A 20169-nucleotide genomic window follows, 5' to 3' on the forward strand; every position below is an offset into this window, starting at 1 on the left:
ATTAATAATCGTACAAAATTTTAACTCTGGTTTTAACTGTGAACTGAAGTCTATTTTGTACAGCATTTTGGCTGAGTATAGGCTCTAGAGTCTGACTGCTTGGGTTCAAATCCTACCTGCATCACTTATTCTCTGAGTAACCCTGAAAAGTTACTTACCCCAATTTTATTTGCTGTAAAATTAGGATAATAATAGCAGCTCCCAGGGTTGTGAGGATCAAATGAGTTAATTCATATACTATTGTGCCTGTAGCACAATAAACGTTCCATAACTGTTAGTTGTTATTATTATAATTGTGTGACTCTGGACAAAGTTGCTTAAGCTCCTTTAAGTTAAACTCGGGATTTTTTTCAATTATAAAAGTGGGAAGATAATAATTTCCCAGTGGTATTACAATGAAAAGTAAAGACAATGGATGTGAAGTGCCTGACATTTAGTAGACACAGTGAATGGTACCTATTATTAATACCTTACAAAGTTATTGGATAAAATTGGGATCTTCATTGATCCTAAAGACTGACGCAGACTGTAACAGATTGATATACCCTGCACATACTACATACTCAGTAATATTTGGCTAACTAATTTTCAAAGAGACACTAGCATGTTTCAATAATTATATCAAGTGAACATATATCAGCATAGTAAAACAGCATAATTCCAGATGAGTTTCAAATAACAGACTACAAAAAGTTGTCCAAAGATATAAATAATAGAAGTAAATAAAAATGCACTTATTTCAGTAACAGACAACACGAATTTTTACAATGTTAAGGAGTTTCATGATCACTTCCTTTGAAAGTAAATACAGACTCGAGGTTGGACCAATGCTTACTAATTTTTTTTAATACACCTAGTTAGTTCTAAATTTTTTTAGACACATCACAGAATTAGAGAAAATATATTTATATTGGTATGCATTTTGTTAAACCTTTAAAAGAATATCCATGACAATGATTAATAAAAATGGGGGGAATGGGAAAAGCAAGAAGGAAGGAAGGGAACGAAAGGTACAAGGATCATTGTGGTTGGCTTCCAGACAGTCATCCAAATGATGAATCCAAGCTAATCATGGTAGTTCTACCCCTTCGTCAATGACTGATGTAAGAAAGGGTTTGTCTTAGACTGGGTTCTCAGAAGCAGAGCCTGAGATAAGGATTAGGCTACACATGATTTATGGAGAAATTATTCTCAGGAGAAAGGGAATAATAGAATCAGAAAATGCAGGGGAAGAAACTAACAATTTAGCTTGAGCAAAATTACAGGGAGCCTTAGAGCATAAACTGCATTATGAAGTTGCTCCTGAAATTATCCTGAGGCAAAGGAGCTGGCATTTTACTTGCTCCTCTATACGAGTCAATCATTGACCAAGCTGCAGGGGAGAGAAGGACCTCTCACTCAACCAATGATAATTCTCCAGAAAAGGCAGGAGACATGGGTTGTTTAATCAACAGTCCCAGCAGCTACGGGGTGGGTCCAACAGCCCAGAAAAGGGGAGCTCGTGGGGCACCGACAGTTTCCACCAACAGTATGTGACCCATCCTGTCCAATGAGATATAAAAGGAGTCAGGGAGGAGCCTGGGATAGTCTCCTCACCCTTAAAGATGGAGATAAAGGCAGAGCCAGCCCCTGTTCTCCTTTAAATATCACCACATCTAGATGTGATGTCTGCAACTGCTCTGGCCACTTGTTACAAGCATGAATATGAAGTCGACACCAAACATGGCACAGCAGAGAACAAAAGGAATCAGAATCCTTAACAACATTGTTGAACTGATGTATCCCCATCTCTGGAACATGCCCTAGCTCTAGACCTGCAGTTATGTGGGAGAATAAGCACATTTGATCCACATATCTGTTACTTACACCTGAAATCACACCAACTGATACACAAGGGAAAGAGGCAAAAGCAAAACTGGAAAAAGGAAAGGCAGAACATAAGAAGGGGATCAGAAAAAGGATTTAGGGCAGAAAATAATAAGGAAAAGGAGTAAAGAAGGAAAAGAAAAGAAAAGAAGGGCCTACAAGATAGCCAACACACTAGTATAGTATCATTCTGAGTTGTCACAAATGTTGTCTAGAAGTAGTTTAGTCCCCAGTTCGCTGCTTTTAGTATTCTTTTCTAATTCTAGACTATGCAGAACCTGTAGAAGAAGCTAAATAATATAACATTAATAAAAGTCAAGCAGCAAAGTCTTGTGACAAGAAAAAAGGAAACACTAAAGATTTTCAAGTAAAGTTTGTATGTTTACTAACACTATTTTCAGGGCTATGGAAGTGAAACTTCTGGGGAAACTGAGAGAACTCTTTCTCTTTCCCTACCTCTATCCCAGCAATAAAAGCTTTTTCTTTGTTTTACTGTTTACTTTTTAAGGAGACATAAATCTACCACCCAACCTAAGTACTGGAACATTGCTAATAACCTACAGCTATATCTGCATCTATTATCTCCATAAAAAGCTCTAAGAGCTCTTTATACATATTCATACATGTATCTTTCCTTCAGGTCCTGTAATTCCACTTCTAAGAATCTATACAGAAAAGTATGTGCTTGTAGATATCCATCACCACATTTCAAAATTATGCAGTATCATGGGAAAATGTTTACATTAAGTGTATTTTGATGTGCGTGTGTGTCTATGAATAAAGACGGATTTTGTATGTATATAAAAAAGAAATATGTATGTATGTTCTCTGTGTGCATGCATGTGTGTGTGAATAACGAAAAATGACAAAATGCTAATGGCTCATTAAGAAATTGAGATTGAAGGATGATTTCCATTCTCTAGTTTCTAAGCATGCTATAATATAGCAATATGTGTATGTATCTGCGTGTGTCTGTGTCTGGTATATATTTTTAACTCTCACTTTTTAATGAGAATTTTGCTTCAAATCTCAGATTTTTCTTTTTTATAATATAAAGAAAGGATATCTAACATCTAATGAAGGATATCTAACATAATAAGATATTGTGGATTGAACTGTGTCCCCTCAAAATTCATATGTTGAAGCCCTAATTCCCAATGTGACTATATTTGGAAACAGGGCCTTTTAGGTGGTAATTAAGGTTAAAGAAGTTCATAAGGGTGGAGCCCTAATCCAATATGACTTGTATCCTTTCAAGAAGAGAGAAAGACATAGGGATGCACACACTCAGAGAACAGGCCATGAGAGGACCCAGCGAGCAGATGGTCATCTGCAAGGCGAGGAGAGAGGCCTCAGGAGAAACCAAACCTGCTGACATCTTGACACTGGACTTCCAGCTTCCAGAACTGTGAGAAAATACATTTCTGTCACTGAAGAAATTTACCACCACCTAGTCTGCGGTATTTTGTTATGGCAGCCCTAGAAGTCTAATACACCTCTATTAAATTTTAATTTAATTTAATTTAATTTTAATATTAAAATTTCCAGTAAATATTAACTAAATATTCTTCACAGCACTGGGCTAGATAGCAGCAGGAAACAAAATCAAAATTACTTTCATTTGATTCTTAGATAGCTTCTGAGCACCTATTATGTATGTAGCACTGTACATACTCATATACAAATGTTACTTCCTAATAAGACACAATCACCTTGGGAGTAAGATATCCTGCCACTATAAAAAAGAAGAATTTATTCAGGCAATTCTAAGGCGATAAAACCAACTGTAAGTATTTCTAAATGTAAGAGGTTAGTTAGTGCTAGTTTTCACCTACATTCACAGCTCAGGAGCAACAGAGACAAGGACAGGAAAGCAGAAACAAGATAAAGAAGACAAAGTACGAATAAAGGGGGCAATGCTAATTCCTCAAAGGAAACAATCTCACTGGTCATCATCAGGACAGTCCTTCTGAATGAAGTCCCAGAATCATTTTCTACTGAAAATATTAAATTTAATTTGTAATGCTAGTTGAATTGGTATTTGCTTATAACTGAGAATATTAGTAAGTCCGTTTTTGCTAAAGGACATTATCTGTTTTTCAAATAGAGGAGACTCTATTATTTTTTTATTATTCTATTATTATTACCTAAAAGTAATCTTAGTTTCTCACTCTCCCTTTTTATTTCTTTTTCTTTCCCCTTCGAATGCCAATCTTTTTAACTCCATAGCTGTTACTACTCTTTAAATAAGCAATATTGACCCCACATTGAGCAGTAAAAAAAACAGTCTCTGCTTTTTTCTCCCAACACAGTGTAACTAAATTCAGCTAAATCTTTCTTTCCATTGCTTTCCTGGCCCCAAGGATCTCAAAATCAAAAGCTAGTCAAAAAGTATAAGGAATCCACTTAGTTTCTCAAATAGCCAAAGATACAGAAATTACCTAGATTAAGTTTTCCATTTCCCCAACTCATTTTTTTCTTTAAAAAACAGCCTCTACTAAATGTTCAAAGTCCGTTTTTCTATTCTCTGGTTTCCCTATCACCAGTATTACTGACAAACGTTTGTTGACCATCTACTACATTTTGGGGTAGATATAACTGTAAGATTTGATCCCTGTCCTTTTTATCTTTATTATCTTTAAGTGACTAAATGTGAAGAATGTAAAGGTCATTTAACAGTTCCCAAAATCATTTCTAAAAAGCACATATAGTTTTAAAAATCACATTTGGTAATGGTTAATAAATACAATCCTTCTTCACAAATTGGAAGTCAAATGATCATAAATTACTTAAAGATGGGTACCCTCCACACCCCAACTCAATGAGAGCACAACAGGGGGAGTTTTCTCTGTTGCTCCAGGGCACACTTCTACCCTAAAGATGTGGAATGGAGGAATAAGCTGTTGGTCACATCCTTTCTCCCTCCTCATTTAAACTTCAGAGGAGAGCTCTGACATGCATATAGGACACATGAAGGACACAATGAGATATGATGTAATAAGGATAATCATGCCCTGCCCATCCCTTCCAAAAGGATTAAAGATGATAGGGAAATAGAGCCTTAAGTAGAAAACGGAAGGGTTGTAAACCTTAGTAATGAATACAACTCTCTTCTTTCCTCTGCTACCACATAAGACCAAAGTGAGGTGTGGGAGAAAAGCTACACTGAGTTATTCAGGCATAATTCTAGTCTAGGCCTTAAGCTAAAAAGGACTGGGTAGAAAAGGATTCTTGTATTTACACACAGTCTATCTCATCTTTCCAGACAATCTGGGCCAGAAGCTTTGGCCAGCAAAAAACCATATGCATACAGCACAAACATAGAAAAATAAAGGATATTTATATTAAACACTTACCATGTATAGGGTAGTCTTCCAAGACCTTTACATGGATTAACTCATTTGACCCTCACAACAACTCTATGAAGTAGATGGTCTTACTATCCCTATTTCACACATAAGGAAATTGAGGTACAGAGAAGTGTAACTTGCCCAAAGTTGCACAGCTGTAAATATCAGACTTGGAAACCAAGCACAAGCAGTCTAGTCCCATCTCCTACCTTCTTTACCATGATACCATTGTGTTTATTCCTCAAAGAATCCAAAATCTGGATTGCAGAACATTACATAGGATTTAAATAATTCAGAATCCTACCAAGACTCAACTAACATAGGTTTATTAGTATGAATTCCACTCAATACCATCAATTCTTTGGATGCCAAACATCATATTACAAGTTTTGCATATTCACTAGGCAAAAATACCATCATATCTCCCCAAAAGTAAATACGGACCAGTTAGAATTATCCTTTTCTCACAGGGGAGGCTAATGAGGGCTGTAGCTGTCTTAATGGTACTGTTCTTCAAACGATGCCCTTCATCACAAATTAGAAGATCAAATTTTATATTCTTAATTTGATCCAGGGAACGAAGTAACATTTCATAACTGATGATAAGAACAGAATAAAATGGAGATTTGGTGAATTCTTCTACTTTGTGGTCCTAAAAAAAAAAGATAATATTTAACAAATCACAGGCAAAACCTGTGTGAAATCAAATTTAAGCAGCGTACTCCTGACAACCATTAACTAGGTATTAGAATATGTTAACCCATGACCAAATTGTAGGGCAAGATTCCATTTATCTGCAAAGGGTCAGAGTTACTTACACTTGAAAAACTGCTACGTAGAGAGTGAAAACTGCAGTATTGATTTGAAAAGCTAGAGATTTAGTAAATGACCAGGGCTAAACTTTTAAAAGTCTCTTACCTGATCAACAGTAAATATCTTGATCCTTTCACTTCCTAGCCATTTTTGAAATTCTTTCCTCCAATTATTCACCAAGCTTCCAGGTGAGACAATAAGTGTCTTCTTTATTACTGGCTTGCCACCGTAGGGTCCCTGACACTGTAGAGTCCAGATGAGCGAAATACATTGCAGTGTTTTCCCTAAACCCATTTCATCAGCAAGAATAGCTCCACATCTGCCATTCACCCTGTTAGAAACAATTATATTTCCTTCAATTACAAAAGGAAAATATTTTATGTCCCTAACATCATCACCTATTAGTCAAGAACCAGAAGCTGATATTTTGTACGTAGGATGAATTCTAGCCCCCACTAAACACTTTTTCTAGCTCTTCAATCAGCTGATTTATGACATATCTCTCTTTTGCATCTTTGCTAATTATATTCATTACATATTTGTCAACTAAATTACTAAAACAACTTGAAATTAGAGTTGAATCTAAATCATCTGTTACTATCATGTATCCATATTTAGAGATCAGAAATGAATCCCAATTTTATATCTACCTTTGAATAATTTAACTATAACCATGCTTCTCATCACCAACAGTCGAGCAGTTTTTATCAGTTTCAGTATTAGATATCGAAACAGTTTAAAATATATTGAAATGTAAACCAGAAAGATCTATTGGTCTGTATTTATGATCCTCTGGCAGTAAATGAAGTCCTCAACCAAAATAGCTCCTTGAGCTGTAAGAAAAATTAAACACTAACTATTTGATCTAATACATGTAATTTAGTAAAACTCTCATCCAACAAACCTACTTGGTTAATGCAATTTAAAATTAAATATTCTAAGGAATATAATAATATAAGTAAGTGGTATTTTATACCACTTCATAGTTTTTAAAGCTCTTTGAAGGTATTAGATATACATTTTAAAAGTTACAAAATCCAAAGGAATTAAGGATATTACCAAAAACATAAGTGTAGTTTGTTAATCCACTATATTTCTTACTAGTAGAAATAATAACCAAAAACAATTTTATAGCGGACTTCCCTGGTGGTCCTGTGGTTAAGAATCTGCCTTCCAATGCAGGGGACGCGGGTTCGATCCCTGGTCGGGGAACTAAGATCCCACATGCCACGGGGCACCTAAGCCCGCATGCCGCAACTACTGAGCCCACGAGCTCTGGAGCCTGCACACCACAACTAGAGAGAAGCCTGCGCACTGCAACGAAGAGCCCGCACGCCGCAACGAAAGATCCCGCATGCCTCAACTAAGACCCGATGCAGCCAAAAAAAAAAAAACAACACACAATTTTATATATGTTCTCCATTCCAAAGTGTAGAGAAAAAATTACAAACATGAATCATAGCCACTATTATTATTTTAGATCAACAATTTGCCACTGCAAGATGCCAGCTAACTGAGACATAGTGAGTGACAGAGAGAAAATAGTGATCCATCATCCACCATCCATCATCCATCATCATGGTACAGGGAAGAGAACAGGAAGACTTCCCTTGAAGAAGACGAAACTTGAGCAGACTTTTAAAGGTAAATAGGAATTCACTACATTAATCAGGTAGATCAGGATAGCTGGAGCTTGAACTGAATGAATTCCAAGCAAGAAAATATAAGCTAGGAAGCTGGCAAGACAGGAAGAAGACAGAAGATGAGGATACTTATCCTTGAAAGCTCAGACTGTACCTTGTAGGTCAGCATCTCCCAAACATCAGTCTTTCATGACTACCATTACAAATTTTTGCCATACATGTGCTACTATATGTTATTATTTATTATTTTTCTCTAAATCAACTCACTTTTTTACTTAGATTTATTCGAAAACTCTTTCTAAGCATAATTTATCTGTGAAACAAAAAGTTTAATGTGCTATTTCTTTCTAATTATTCATTAACTCAATATGCTACTATTAAAAGTAAAAAATAAAGTTTGTCCATGTATACCTAAAATGATTCCATACACAACCCAGTAAAGTGCATATCACAGATTAGGAAACACTGCTCTAAGTTCTGAGAATTATAATAATTTTAAGCGAGGAAATGCCATGTTCAGAATTGTTTTCAGAAAAATCAAGCTAGTGGTGATAAGGAGAATGAATCTGAGAAGTATCAGAAGCAGATACACAAGTTAGAAAACATTGCAATAGTCCAGATAAAATATAATTTTATGACACCAGTTACTAGAGCTGCTACAGTGACGTGCCAGAAACAATTAGGACCCAAATGATATTTGGGAAGTCAAAATAATCAAAAGTTTAGGTTTGATTAGATAGAGAAGGTCAGAGAGAAGAAATCAAAGATGATTCTCAGGCCAAGTGAGATAAGATCTCCAAAAGGAAGAACAGATTTGAGAAAGAACATGAATCTAGAAAGTTTCTAGGAAACAGTTTTCCCTTAACTTGTCATCATTCAAGGGGTTCTTAGAGTTTGGGGGAATTTACATTCCCAACTCCCTCGTAAATAACCACTGTAAAAATCAAGGTCCTATGCATTAAAAACAAAACAAAAAAGGACTGGAAGGAAACATGTTAACTAACATGTTAGCAGAGACCTTTGATTTTTTTTTACCCCCTTTGTCTGGTTTGTATGTATGTGTGTGTCTTCTATTGATACTTCAACTGTACTTCGACTACAATTCTTTAAGAAAACTCAATTTTAAAAGGGGAGAAGGGGGACTTCCCTGGTGGTGCAGTGCTTAGGAATCTGCCTGCCAATGCAGGGGACACGGGTTCGATCCCTGGCCCGGGAAGATCCCACATGCCGTGGAACAACTAAGTCAGTGAGCCACAACTACTGAGCCTGCACTCTCGAGCATGCAAGCCACAACTACTGAGCCCACATGCCACAACTACTGAAGCCCACACGCCTAGAGCCCATGCTCCGCAACAAGAGAGGCCACAGCAATGAGAAGCCTGTGCACCGTAATGAAGAGTAGCCCCCACTCGCCGCAAATAGAGAAAGCCCGTGCACTGCAACGAAGACCCAACGCAGCCAAAAATAAATTTTACAAATAAATTTTTAAAAAAATCTGCTTAAAAAAAGTGGGGGGGAAGGAGGGACTCTTTCTTTGTGTGTGTAAGTAGAGGTGAGATAAGAAGAAAACCTTTTTGCAAAATCCTCATAAGCTGTATGCCCAGTTCCTAGAAAGATGTCTGGCACACAGCATCCATCAAGAACTACCTGCGGAATAAACATACACATTAAGTACCATTTGCCATTCCTACCAACTAAAATATACGCTGTACCCACTGAGACGCATTATATATCTGGCTTGTCCTAGAAAACCATTATGTTACAGGTTAAATCAAAGCTCAGATTAAACTAATTATTTTCCTACCTCATTCCCATCACACATTCATAAAGGAATATGATCCCTTCTTTCTGATGTGCTCGAAGGTGAAATACAAGGTGAGGATCTATCACTACATCCACAACAGGGAAACAGTTCTTATTGAACATCCACTGGTGATTATTATCTGGTCGTAGCATAACAAGGGAATCTTAAGAAAAAGAGAAAAGTATAATTATAAATGTATTCCAATTTCACTCTGTCAGTAACTACATTATCTTGCTCTAATTACTCAGAAGATAGAACTATTTGCCATCATTTGTGGCAAAAAAACTTTGAAATTCAGTAACATCAATGCTAAGCAAAGGTACAAAATTAAAAAAATAAAATCTCTTGCCTTATCGATGTAAGATTTCATGCAAAGAATTGTGAAGAGCTTTCCAAACTTCATGCCCAAAAGTGCTTTGAAACCACTGAAATTCACTGTTGTCTAATAAACAATTCAGCCACAACACTTAATAGTTCAGTATTCAGAGCAAAGAGAACTATTTCCAACTGAAAGCACAGGTTGGAATTTTGTCAAGATGCTCTTGCTAATGCTCACAGCTTCTTATTCTGGAAAGGCTTTCCAAATTTAATATAAAGGCTCCCTTTTTTCATTCTTGTACCCACTAACAATGACCATTACTCCTATTATTCAGAAGAACTGAGAAAGAATGACAAATTTTCCATTGACTTCACCACCATTATTTGCTTAAAGTTAATTACTTCATTCATAAATGTAAAATTCATGAATCTTTGCAAAGCAGCATGAAGTAACCATCAAATAACAATGTAATTCTTTAGAAATATGCTAATACAATTTAAAAGATTTATTAAAAGTCACCCAAAAAAACAAAATCAAACATAACTAGAAAGCCAGTCTCAACTGATAAATCTGAAATCAGAAAATAAACTCATCAAAATAATTTTTTGGATATATTTGTATGTCTACATCATGGTTAAACAAAATGAATTTTAAAAAATAAACAAAAAGATAAAAAGAGAAGAACAAAGATGAGAAAAGGAGATTTTTTAAAAATGGGTTCCAGGAGATCAAATATGGGAATTCCCTGGCGGTCCAGTGCTCAAGACTCTGCGCTTTCACTGCCGAGGACGCGGGTTCAATCCCTGGTCGGGGAACTAAAATCCCACAAGCCGCATGGCATGGCCGAAAGAAAAAAGGAGATTAAATAAATAACCACCAATGTGGAAATACATAGTCACCGGAATGAGAGTCTGGTTGTGTTTACTGATAGCAATTACCCAGAGGCAAATTTTCTGTGATCTTCCCACGTTTCTGAGCAACCAGGAATTCACCTCTCATTTTTGAGTTTAATTCCTGGCAGGTAGGGGACTAGGGAGTGAAAAATGGAAAACTTGGGGCTTCCCTGGTGGTGCAGTGGTTGAGAATCTGCCTGCTAATGCAGAGGACATGTGTTCGAGCCCTGGTCTGGGAAGATCTCACATGCCGCGGAGCAACTAGGCCCGTGAGCCACAACTACTGAGCCTGCGCGTCTGGAGCCTGTGCTCCGCAACAAGAGAAGCCGCGACAGTGAGAGGCCCGCGCACCGCGATGAAGAGTGGCCCCCGCTTGCCCCAACTAGAGAAAGCCTTCACACAGAAATGAAGACCCAACACAGCCAAAAATAAAAAATTAATTAATTAATTAATTAATTATTTTTTAAAAATGGAAAACTTGGCCCTTGGGTTTCCTCTATATCCCAGTAACAAAGCAAGAGTGTATGCCTTGTCGATTTCCAACCAAGAAATGGCCCCATTTTTTTCTATCTTTTAAAAAGGACAAAGGGAAAAAAAGAAGATAGAGGTAAAGATGATACACAGCTCAAGCAAGAAGGACCATAGAATCATAAGTCATCTAACAAAGTACCCAGCTTCAAGAAAAATAAAACCTAAAGCACCACAGCAATAGGACACCAATTCAAATCTTAAGATGCTCCTCTACCGTCACAATGATTAGGCATCATTCAATGCTAACAAAATCTGCCATGCTTTAGTTTTAAGTGTACAACTTAGTCCTAACCTTACAAAGATAAAAAAAAGAGAGAATAATCAACTATTTACCATTTACAAAAAGGGCTTGCTTACACACACACACACATGCTCATATACACATATATATAAATTATCACAATAAAATTTTTCATTCACTCAGTCAACAAATATTTATCATACACGACATATACCAGGCACTCTAAGTCTCTATGGTAGTTATTAGAACCCACATTTCACACATGAGGAGGCAAAAACATTAATGAAGTGACTCCCCCAACAGGTTGAAGAACCAGTTAGTTCAGTGGTAAAACCAGGACCCTAACTCAGGTCTTTGACTAAGTACAGTATTCTTTTCAGTTCCCCACAGCCCTCTATTATTACATGACAGGAAGGCAAAGAGAAATGAGAATAAAGGAGAGAAGGTGGCTTGTTAAAAGAGCTAGCAGGACAGACAAAATATTTAGATAAACAGAAAAATCAGAAGCATAAGCTTCCACTCTCTAAATTTCAATTAAGTCTCAAACAAGCTAGAATAGAGCTAGGAATTTTTAATTTGGGGGTTTTAATCTCAATTATGCCAATAGTTATTTTAATTCAAGCAAGTCAGTTCATCCTTCTGGGACTCAGTTTCCTCAAATGCAAAGTGAAGGGATTGGTCTAAATTACCTAAAAGGTCCCTTTATTTAAAAAATTCTATGTTTCCATAATACTTGCAAGAGGGGAAAATAGTTATTTTAATACTTTTATTTATGATTATTTTAATAGTTATTTTTATAGTTATTTTAATACTTTTATTTTACTACTGCTAACGAAAAAAGCCTATTCTCCAACTTCTACATCTACTACACTATAATTCAAATTTCTTGTCTGTCTCCTCACCAAATGAGAAGCTCTGTCATGACAGTTTCACCTCTGGGCCCAATGTATAAAAGGCACACAAAAAATACTTGTTGACTGAACAATCAAATTTTAAAAAGTCATATACAGACATGGTTTTATTTTTTATGTAATTTTTTAATTAAATTCATTAATGTGAAAATTAACTTGATGAACTGAATTCTCGTGAATAAAATTTGAATTCTTTACCTGACAACTGACCTTTCAATATTTTAATACTGAATTAAATCACTAATCACTAATATACGTGATCAAAGCATACGGTCTTCAAAACGGAAGCTCAAAAATATTCCTAACTCATGAATTTACTAATTTTTCTCCCTCCTAAAGACATCAGCTTTTACTCAAAATCATATACATGTATGTATGTGTGTATACATCTACAATTTACACAATTTTCCTTTAACACATGTATAGTATTTTGATTACTGTATTCTTTCAATTGTACATTTACTTATGAAATAATTCTCACACTATATTGTTACTCAACTTCAACATTATCCCTTATGTCAGACTGTATGTCTGAACAATAATATATACTTTTACCTGAAAGCTTTAAAACAAAATTTAAACTTTAAATTCACATACCAAAACATCTTTAGACAGTAAAAACATAATACTCAAATTAGTTTTGAAATCTTACTTGGTGCATATGGGTCATGGCGTGGTTTGCAATTTTGGAAACTGTTCTGTCTCTTTTCCTTTGAACTTAGTTTACAGACACTTTTGAAAGGGTTAGAGAAACACTTCTTGACAGCTTGAGAAGAACGTAAGGCAGCAGAACTTCCTCCTCCAAGCTGAAAACATCTGCCACTGTTGAAATCATCTGGAGAGATTATACCCATGACTTCTATTTCTTTTCCACCAATCATCATTGTTTGGCCCTCTTCAATCTTTTCAAGCTCTTTGAATTTATATCCAATGCCTTTAAATTGAGGAGAAAAAAATTAATTTAATTTATTGACACTCTAAAATGACTTAATTAGTGTAACCAGAGTCTTCTTCCTGTAAATGTACAGAATAAAAACTACTTGGAATTCAAATAGCCTCATATAACCATTAGCCAGAACAAAAATATAATTTATCATTTTAGTAAAAACACACACACATACATGCAAAAATAAGAAGGCATAAATAATTATATAGTTATAAAAATTAGGCAAGTTTTAGAGAGGCAAGGCTTTTCTTAATTACTGAAAATACAGCCTATTGTATTCAGTTTTGCCATCTGCTGTCTGTAGAAAATCAAGCCAAGAAAAGAGTTTGATATACTATATGGACGGACCCTCCTTTCTTGTGAACAAACAAGAGAAATACCAGGGCAGCTCTATTTCCACTTAGAAACAGCTGGAAATGTGCAGAACTAGCAATAAAAATAATCTCTACCACAACTAGTACTGTATTGTTCCACCTGAGATAGCACAGTAAAAATACATTTGTCATAGAGGCCACTGACAGTCCAAGTTCTAGCTCCTGAATAAAAAGTGGGATATTTTATAATATCAAACTTGTTTGAGTTATTATTAATTCAACAGACATTTATTAAGTGCTGCCATGTGTAAGGTGCTGATGCAATATAAATATGAGTAAGTTAGTCAGAGTCTGTTTAAAATGAACTCATTAACCAGATAGAGTGAGGGAATTTTAGACTCCTACGTTTGTCTACATTAAATGCGTGGTTTTTGTGCCACTAGGAGGGGCAAAAACTGTGTACAACAAAAACTTTTTAAAGTCTCTAAAAACAAAAAATAAAAGATCATCACATTTTAGAAAACATGACATGACCCTTTTAAACTAGCTGGAAATTGCTACAATTCCCTATTAAGATTGGGCTAACAGTTACAATCCATGCCAATTGGTAACTACATAATATACATTCTTCAATTATTTATGATAGAGGTCTGATATAGGAAGAAGTTATTTGGCTGGAGTTCCTCAATGCTAAAGACCCATCCCTCCATTTCCCAAACTATCTCAATTCAACAACAGTCTTGATCTCTCCACACTAAGGAAGAGAATAGTTTTATCTTCATATAGAATCCAACACTACTAATCCAATTCCTATTAATCACATGAAAATGGGAGATAAGAATAAACATAATTTTGAGGCATCTTCAAAAGTCTCTAATTCCAAGATCTCTCATTTCACTTTGATCCATAGTGATGACTGTCTCAAACATCTCTAAGTCTCCAGAAGACTTTCTTTAAACTCTTGAACTCTGTTTCCCACACTTGTTCTTTTCTGGGTATTGTGTAATGACAGTCAATTGAATCTGACTACATTATCACAAGCTATTAGCAATTTCAGCATTACAGCCTTCAGTTTTCTTAGAGTGTTTATTCCTACATTAACAATATTTAAATGCTGTATATCCAATTTATTTAAAAGAAAAACCGCTTGCATTATAGGCAATAACTTGCAAGATTAACTCCAGGTTGATATATTTATTAATGTTATAATTAAGCAACCAAGTCTTATGTTTGGATGTTTTCACTTTGAAAGCCAATTAAAACCTCCATTAATGTTTAAACCAGTGGATTCAACTCCTGGTGGATATGAGAATCATCTGGAAACCTAAAATATATGGACGTCCAGCCCCTCTTCCCACCAACCAGACCAAATAATCAGAGCCTCAGAGGTCAAGGCCTAAGCACTGGCATTTTTTAAAATCACCGTAGGTGATTGTACTTGGGTAGTCAGAGCAAAAACCCACTGTTTATAACCTAATTTGCATTTATCACTACTTGCAACTGAAAGATCATTTTATTACAAACTATACATACTCAAAACCATATATACTATACCTTATGGGTAACAGATGTTCCAGGGTAATTTTGATAATTTTTACCTCTCTAGGTGGCTTTAGAATATAATTTCACTAAATAGGTATAAACAAGTTCTCCAAAAATTTTGCCTCAATCTACCCTAACCAACAACATGGAATGTGTAGTGTAATTTTTCTTTTTAAATTTCTCTAAACACTAAGCATAAGAGTGAATATATAGCATTTGTTCAATATTTTTATAATAAAAAATTCTATTGCAGATAATTCCATTCAGCCTCAACTCTTGCCTCTTTGTCACTGCCCTTCATATACTACATTCCTGAAACACTGAAGTAGTTTTGCCTTTGAACCTGTACATATGCCTTGCCCCTTTCTCATCCCCTACAAAATTATCCATCCTTCAAATATTACCTTAAACAATAACTCCTATGAAGCTTTCCGTTAGCCTCGAAGGTCAACTTAAATGGTCCTTCTATATATGCTCGTGTTGTGCTTAGCAAAAATTCTCATTGAAACAATTACCTTAGTGCTTCCTGATTATCAACTACATTGCCCTGTCCCCACTAAACTATAAGCTATATCCATCTTTGAATGCTTACTCCTAGCATAGTGCTTAGCACATAACAGTTACTGAAAGCTATAAACTATGGTGTTTTCAAATGAATGAGTGAACTTGTAGAACAGATTTTATAATTATGGGCCACACTCAGAACTGAACAGTAAGAGACAATGCAAAAAAACCATAATGGTTTTAGGTACTCTGAATTTGTGGGCTAACTTGTACAAATCATGCTGGCAACATTTTATAACGGAAATAATGGTAACCTCCAATTTGGATGTATTAATCTAGGTCATGTCTAGTCATTATCTCCGTGCTATCTTCAGATTTTTTTTTAGGTATCATTGATGTTAAATACCATTCCACTCCTAATACCAAAATCTTTTTAACTTTTAATCACTCAGCATTCTGGAAAAAAAAAAAAAAAAAAGATGTAAAACACACCAAGACAAACTGCTTAATCTCACAAAAATGCCAATGTAACTGTATATACCTGGCTGGCCATTTTATTTTTGGAGAAAATGAAACCATGGGATGAGATTCATCTCACTGAGTATACATAAGACTGTCAGACTCACGATTAAGAGATAATTTTATGTTTATGAGATAATTTAGACATGAAAGTCAACTAAGGAACAACTTTATAAAACCCAATTACATTTCAATTTTGTAGCCAGAGATATATATTAATTTTAGACCAAATCATAAACATCAGGTAATATCACAATACCTCTTCCAATGTCTTTGCCTTCCAAATCCTTTAATGTAAATGACTTTCCTTTTACAATAAGAACAGCATCACCTTCCCACTTTTTGTGTTTTTTCTTTGAAGGCTTACACCAAACAACACTGAAATATTTAACTAGGCTATCAGGTTCCTCTTCTTGTCCCTTAGACACTGTTATTTCTTTAGGGGCTAAATGAACTAGAATAAAAAATAAAATAAAAACCACATTATTAAAGATGACTTTAATATTTAAATAGTAAGATCATTCAACAAATAAAAGCACAGGTAAATTAGATTATATTAAGTATTGTTTCATACACATGTTAGCATTTTATAAACTGGGAAATTGCAAACGTCACGGGCTAACGTTACCATGAGTATGATGAATGTAAATTTCTTATCATCATACAAACTATGTTGAAGTAAAATAACATAAAAATCACTGGCAACATTTTAAACTCTACTAATTAAAGATAAAATTTCAGCATCCATGGAAAAAGATCTATAATCACATTTTGAATAAATAACTGATTTAATTAACAGTGACATGACGAAATCAAGGAAAAGTAATATAAGATCACAGAGTTCTCTCAGAGAAAAACCTAACAGTAAAGTAGCAATCAGGCTAAATTTCATTAAAATTCTCTTGTCTCCTAGTGAGGGAGCAATCAGGTTGGACCACTGATTCTGAGAATTCAGTAGTATATAATCAGGAAATCAAAAGTTTCTTACAAAAGTCTATACTTCTCTTGAAAACATTTCCAATATCACCTTACAAAAACATATCCAAACAATCTAACACAGAAAATTCTCCAGCAATGGGGAAACTAATTTATGGTGATAGAAACCAGAAAGTGGTTGCTGCCTCTACAGTTGGGAAATTGACTGGAAAGAGGCAGGAGAGAAGAACTTGCTCTATTGTCATACTGAGTGAAGTCAGTCAGATAGAGAAAGACAAATATCATATGATATCACTTATATGTGGAATCCAAAAAAGGGGTACAAATGAACTTATCTACAAAACAGAAATAGAGTTACAGATGTAGAAAACAAACTTACCCTTACCAGGGGTAAGGCGGGGGTGGGGGGGAGGGGAGGGATAAATTGGGAGATTGGATTGACACATACACACTACTATATATAAGACAGATAACTAATAAGCACTTACTGTATAGCACAGGGAACTCTACTCAGTACTCTGTAATGGCCTATATGGGAAAAGAATCTAAAAAAGAGTGGATATATGTATATGTATAACTGATTCACTTTGCTGTACACCTGAAACTAACACAACATTGTAAATCAACTATACTCCAATACAAATTTTTAAAAAAATAAATAAAAGAACTTGTTCTGAGTGACAGGTACATGCATATATACATTTAGCAAAAATCATCACTGATATTTAAGAGCTATACATTTTATTGCATGTAAATTATAGTTCAACTTAAAAAAGATAAAACATAATAAAATAAGACAAAGAATAACAGCAGTATAGGTTGAAAGGCATGTATATAATATTCTATATAATGGTATCTTTTAGTGTTTTGAAGCAAAAAACACTAAAAGTTATCTATTAATTCAAAGTACACTTGACACTAAAGACAAAATCTCCCCTTATTTCTGTCTTATTTTCTCTTTTCCCCTTGGCTGTTACAGTTAAAACATGAGCACTTCCATGAGGAATACAGACCACCCTCATACTGAGCCCTAGCTCTTACTTCTCACCTAACTTGTACACTATATTTTCAATGGCTAGATAAAAGTTATTCCGGCTGAAGAGAGGAAAATCTCATTCCCCCATTACTGAAGAGCTATTCACTATGTCTTTTACCAAATACACACTTGACCCCGGGAAGCTATCAAAACAATAGAATTTACAAAACAAAAACCAAATGATTACTTTATCTTTTAAAATACACCACCTACTTAATGGGACTTCCCTGGTGGCACAGTGGTTAAAAAATCCACCTGCCAATGCAGGGGGCATGGGTTTGATCCCTGGTCCAGGAAGATCTCACATGCCACGGAGCAATTAAGCCAGTGTGCCACAACTACTGAGCCTGCACTCTAGAGCCCACGAGCCACAACTACTGAGCCCGCGTGCCACAACTACTGAAGCTCACGTGCCTAGAGCCAATGCTCTGCAACAAGAGAAGCCACCACAATGAGAAGCCCACGCACCACAACAAAGAGTAGCCCCCACTCGCCACAACTAGAGAAAGCCTGTACACAGCAACGAAGACTCAATGCAGCCAAAAATAAATAAATAAATAAATTTACAAGATACACTTCACATCCACTAGGATGATAAGTATCAAAAAGATAATAAAAAGTGTGGTGCAGACGTGGAGAAATTGGAATCTTCACACACTGCTGGTGGAATGTAAAATAGTACAGCCACTTTAGAAAACAGATTTGCAATTCTTCAAAAGATTAGAGTTACCATATGACCCAGCAATTCCACTCCTAGGTATATGCTCAAGAGACAGAAAAACACATCCACACAAAAAACTGGTACATGAATGTTTATAGCAGGACTATTCATAATAGCCCAAAGGTAGAAACATCCCAAATATCCATTCAACTGACAAATGAATAAACAAATTGTGGTACATCACTACAATGTAATATTATTCAGCCATTAAAAGGATTAAAATACCGATACATGCTACAACATGTATAAACCTTGAAAACATTATGCTAAGTGAGAGAAGCCAGTCACCAAAGGACTACACATTACATGATTCCATTTATATGAAATGTCCAGAACAGGGAAATCTATAGAGACAGAAAGTAGTTTAGTGGTTACTTAGGGCTGGGAGGTGAGGGTGAGTTGGGGCGGGGGGGCAGGGCGGGGGGACATGGTGGGGTGGGTTGAAAGCTAAAGAGTACAGGATTTCTTTTTTTTTTTAATAAATTTATTTATTTGTTTGTTTATTTATGGCTGTGTTGGGTCTTGTTGTTGTGTGCAGGCTTTTTCTAGTTGCGGCGAGTGGGGGCTACTCTTCGTTATGGTGCGCAGGCTTCTCATTGCAGTGGCTTCTCTTGTTGCGGAGCACGGGCTCTAGGCGTAAGGTCTTCAGTAGTTGTGGCTCGTGGGCTCAGCAGTTGTGGCTCACGGGCTCTAAAGCGCAGGCTCAGTAGTTGTGGCACACGGGCTTAGCTGCTCCGCGGCACGTGGGATACTCCTGGACCAGGGCTCGAACCCATGTCCCCTGCATTGGCAGGCGGATTCTTAACCACTGCACCACCAGGAAAGTCCCCAGGATTTATTTTTGAAGTGTTGAAAACATCTTACAATGGTGGTGATAGTTGCACGTAACTGTGAATATACTACTAAAAATTATTAATTATATATTTTATATGGGTGAATTATATGGTATGTGAATTATAAATCAATAAAGTTGTTCAAAACATGAGATAACACCACACACTCACTAAATTGACTAAAATTTTTTAAACTGACTGTATTAAGTGTTAACGAAGATGTAGAGTCAATTATAACTTAAAAAAAAAAAGATGTAGATCACCTAGAAATATCACACACTACTGGAAGGAATGTAAAGTAGTACAATCACTTTGGAAAACAGTTTGGCAGACTCCTAGAAAGTTAAACATACGCCTCCTATAACCAGTCATGCCACTGGAAGGTATTTACCAAAGAGAAAACGTATGACAAAAAAAAAAAACTTGTACAACTTCAAGCCAGGTAAA

General features: G+C 35.7%; 1 protein-coding gene across 1 annotated transcript in view; it reads right to left on the reverse strand.

The window, feature by feature from the left end:
- Positions 1–20169, reverse strand: part of RAD54B (RAD54 homolog B) — a 105886-nt gene that overhangs the window by 24497 nt on the left and 61220 nt on the right. The window contains exons 4-8 of the mRNA XM_068525558.1: positions 16456–16650; positions 13024–13305; positions 9477–9639; positions 6135–6360; positions 5661–5868 (exon numbers count right to left, since the gene is read on the reverse strand). Coding sequence (XP_068381659.1) covers positions 5661–5868; positions 6135–6360; positions 9477–9639; positions 13024–13305; positions 16456–16650 — 1074 coding nt within the window. The remainder of the gene's footprint in view (positions 1–5660; positions 5869–6134; positions 6361–9476; positions 9640–13023; positions 13306–16455; positions 16651–20169) is intronic.

This window comes from Eschrichtius robustus, chromosome 17, assembly GCF_028021215.1.
Source record: "Eschrichtius robustus isolate mEscRob2 chromosome 17, mEscRob2.pri, whole genome shotgun sequence".
Lineage (NCBI taxonomy): Eukaryota > Metazoa > Chordata > Mammalia > Artiodactyla > Eschrichtiidae > Eschrichtius > Eschrichtius robustus.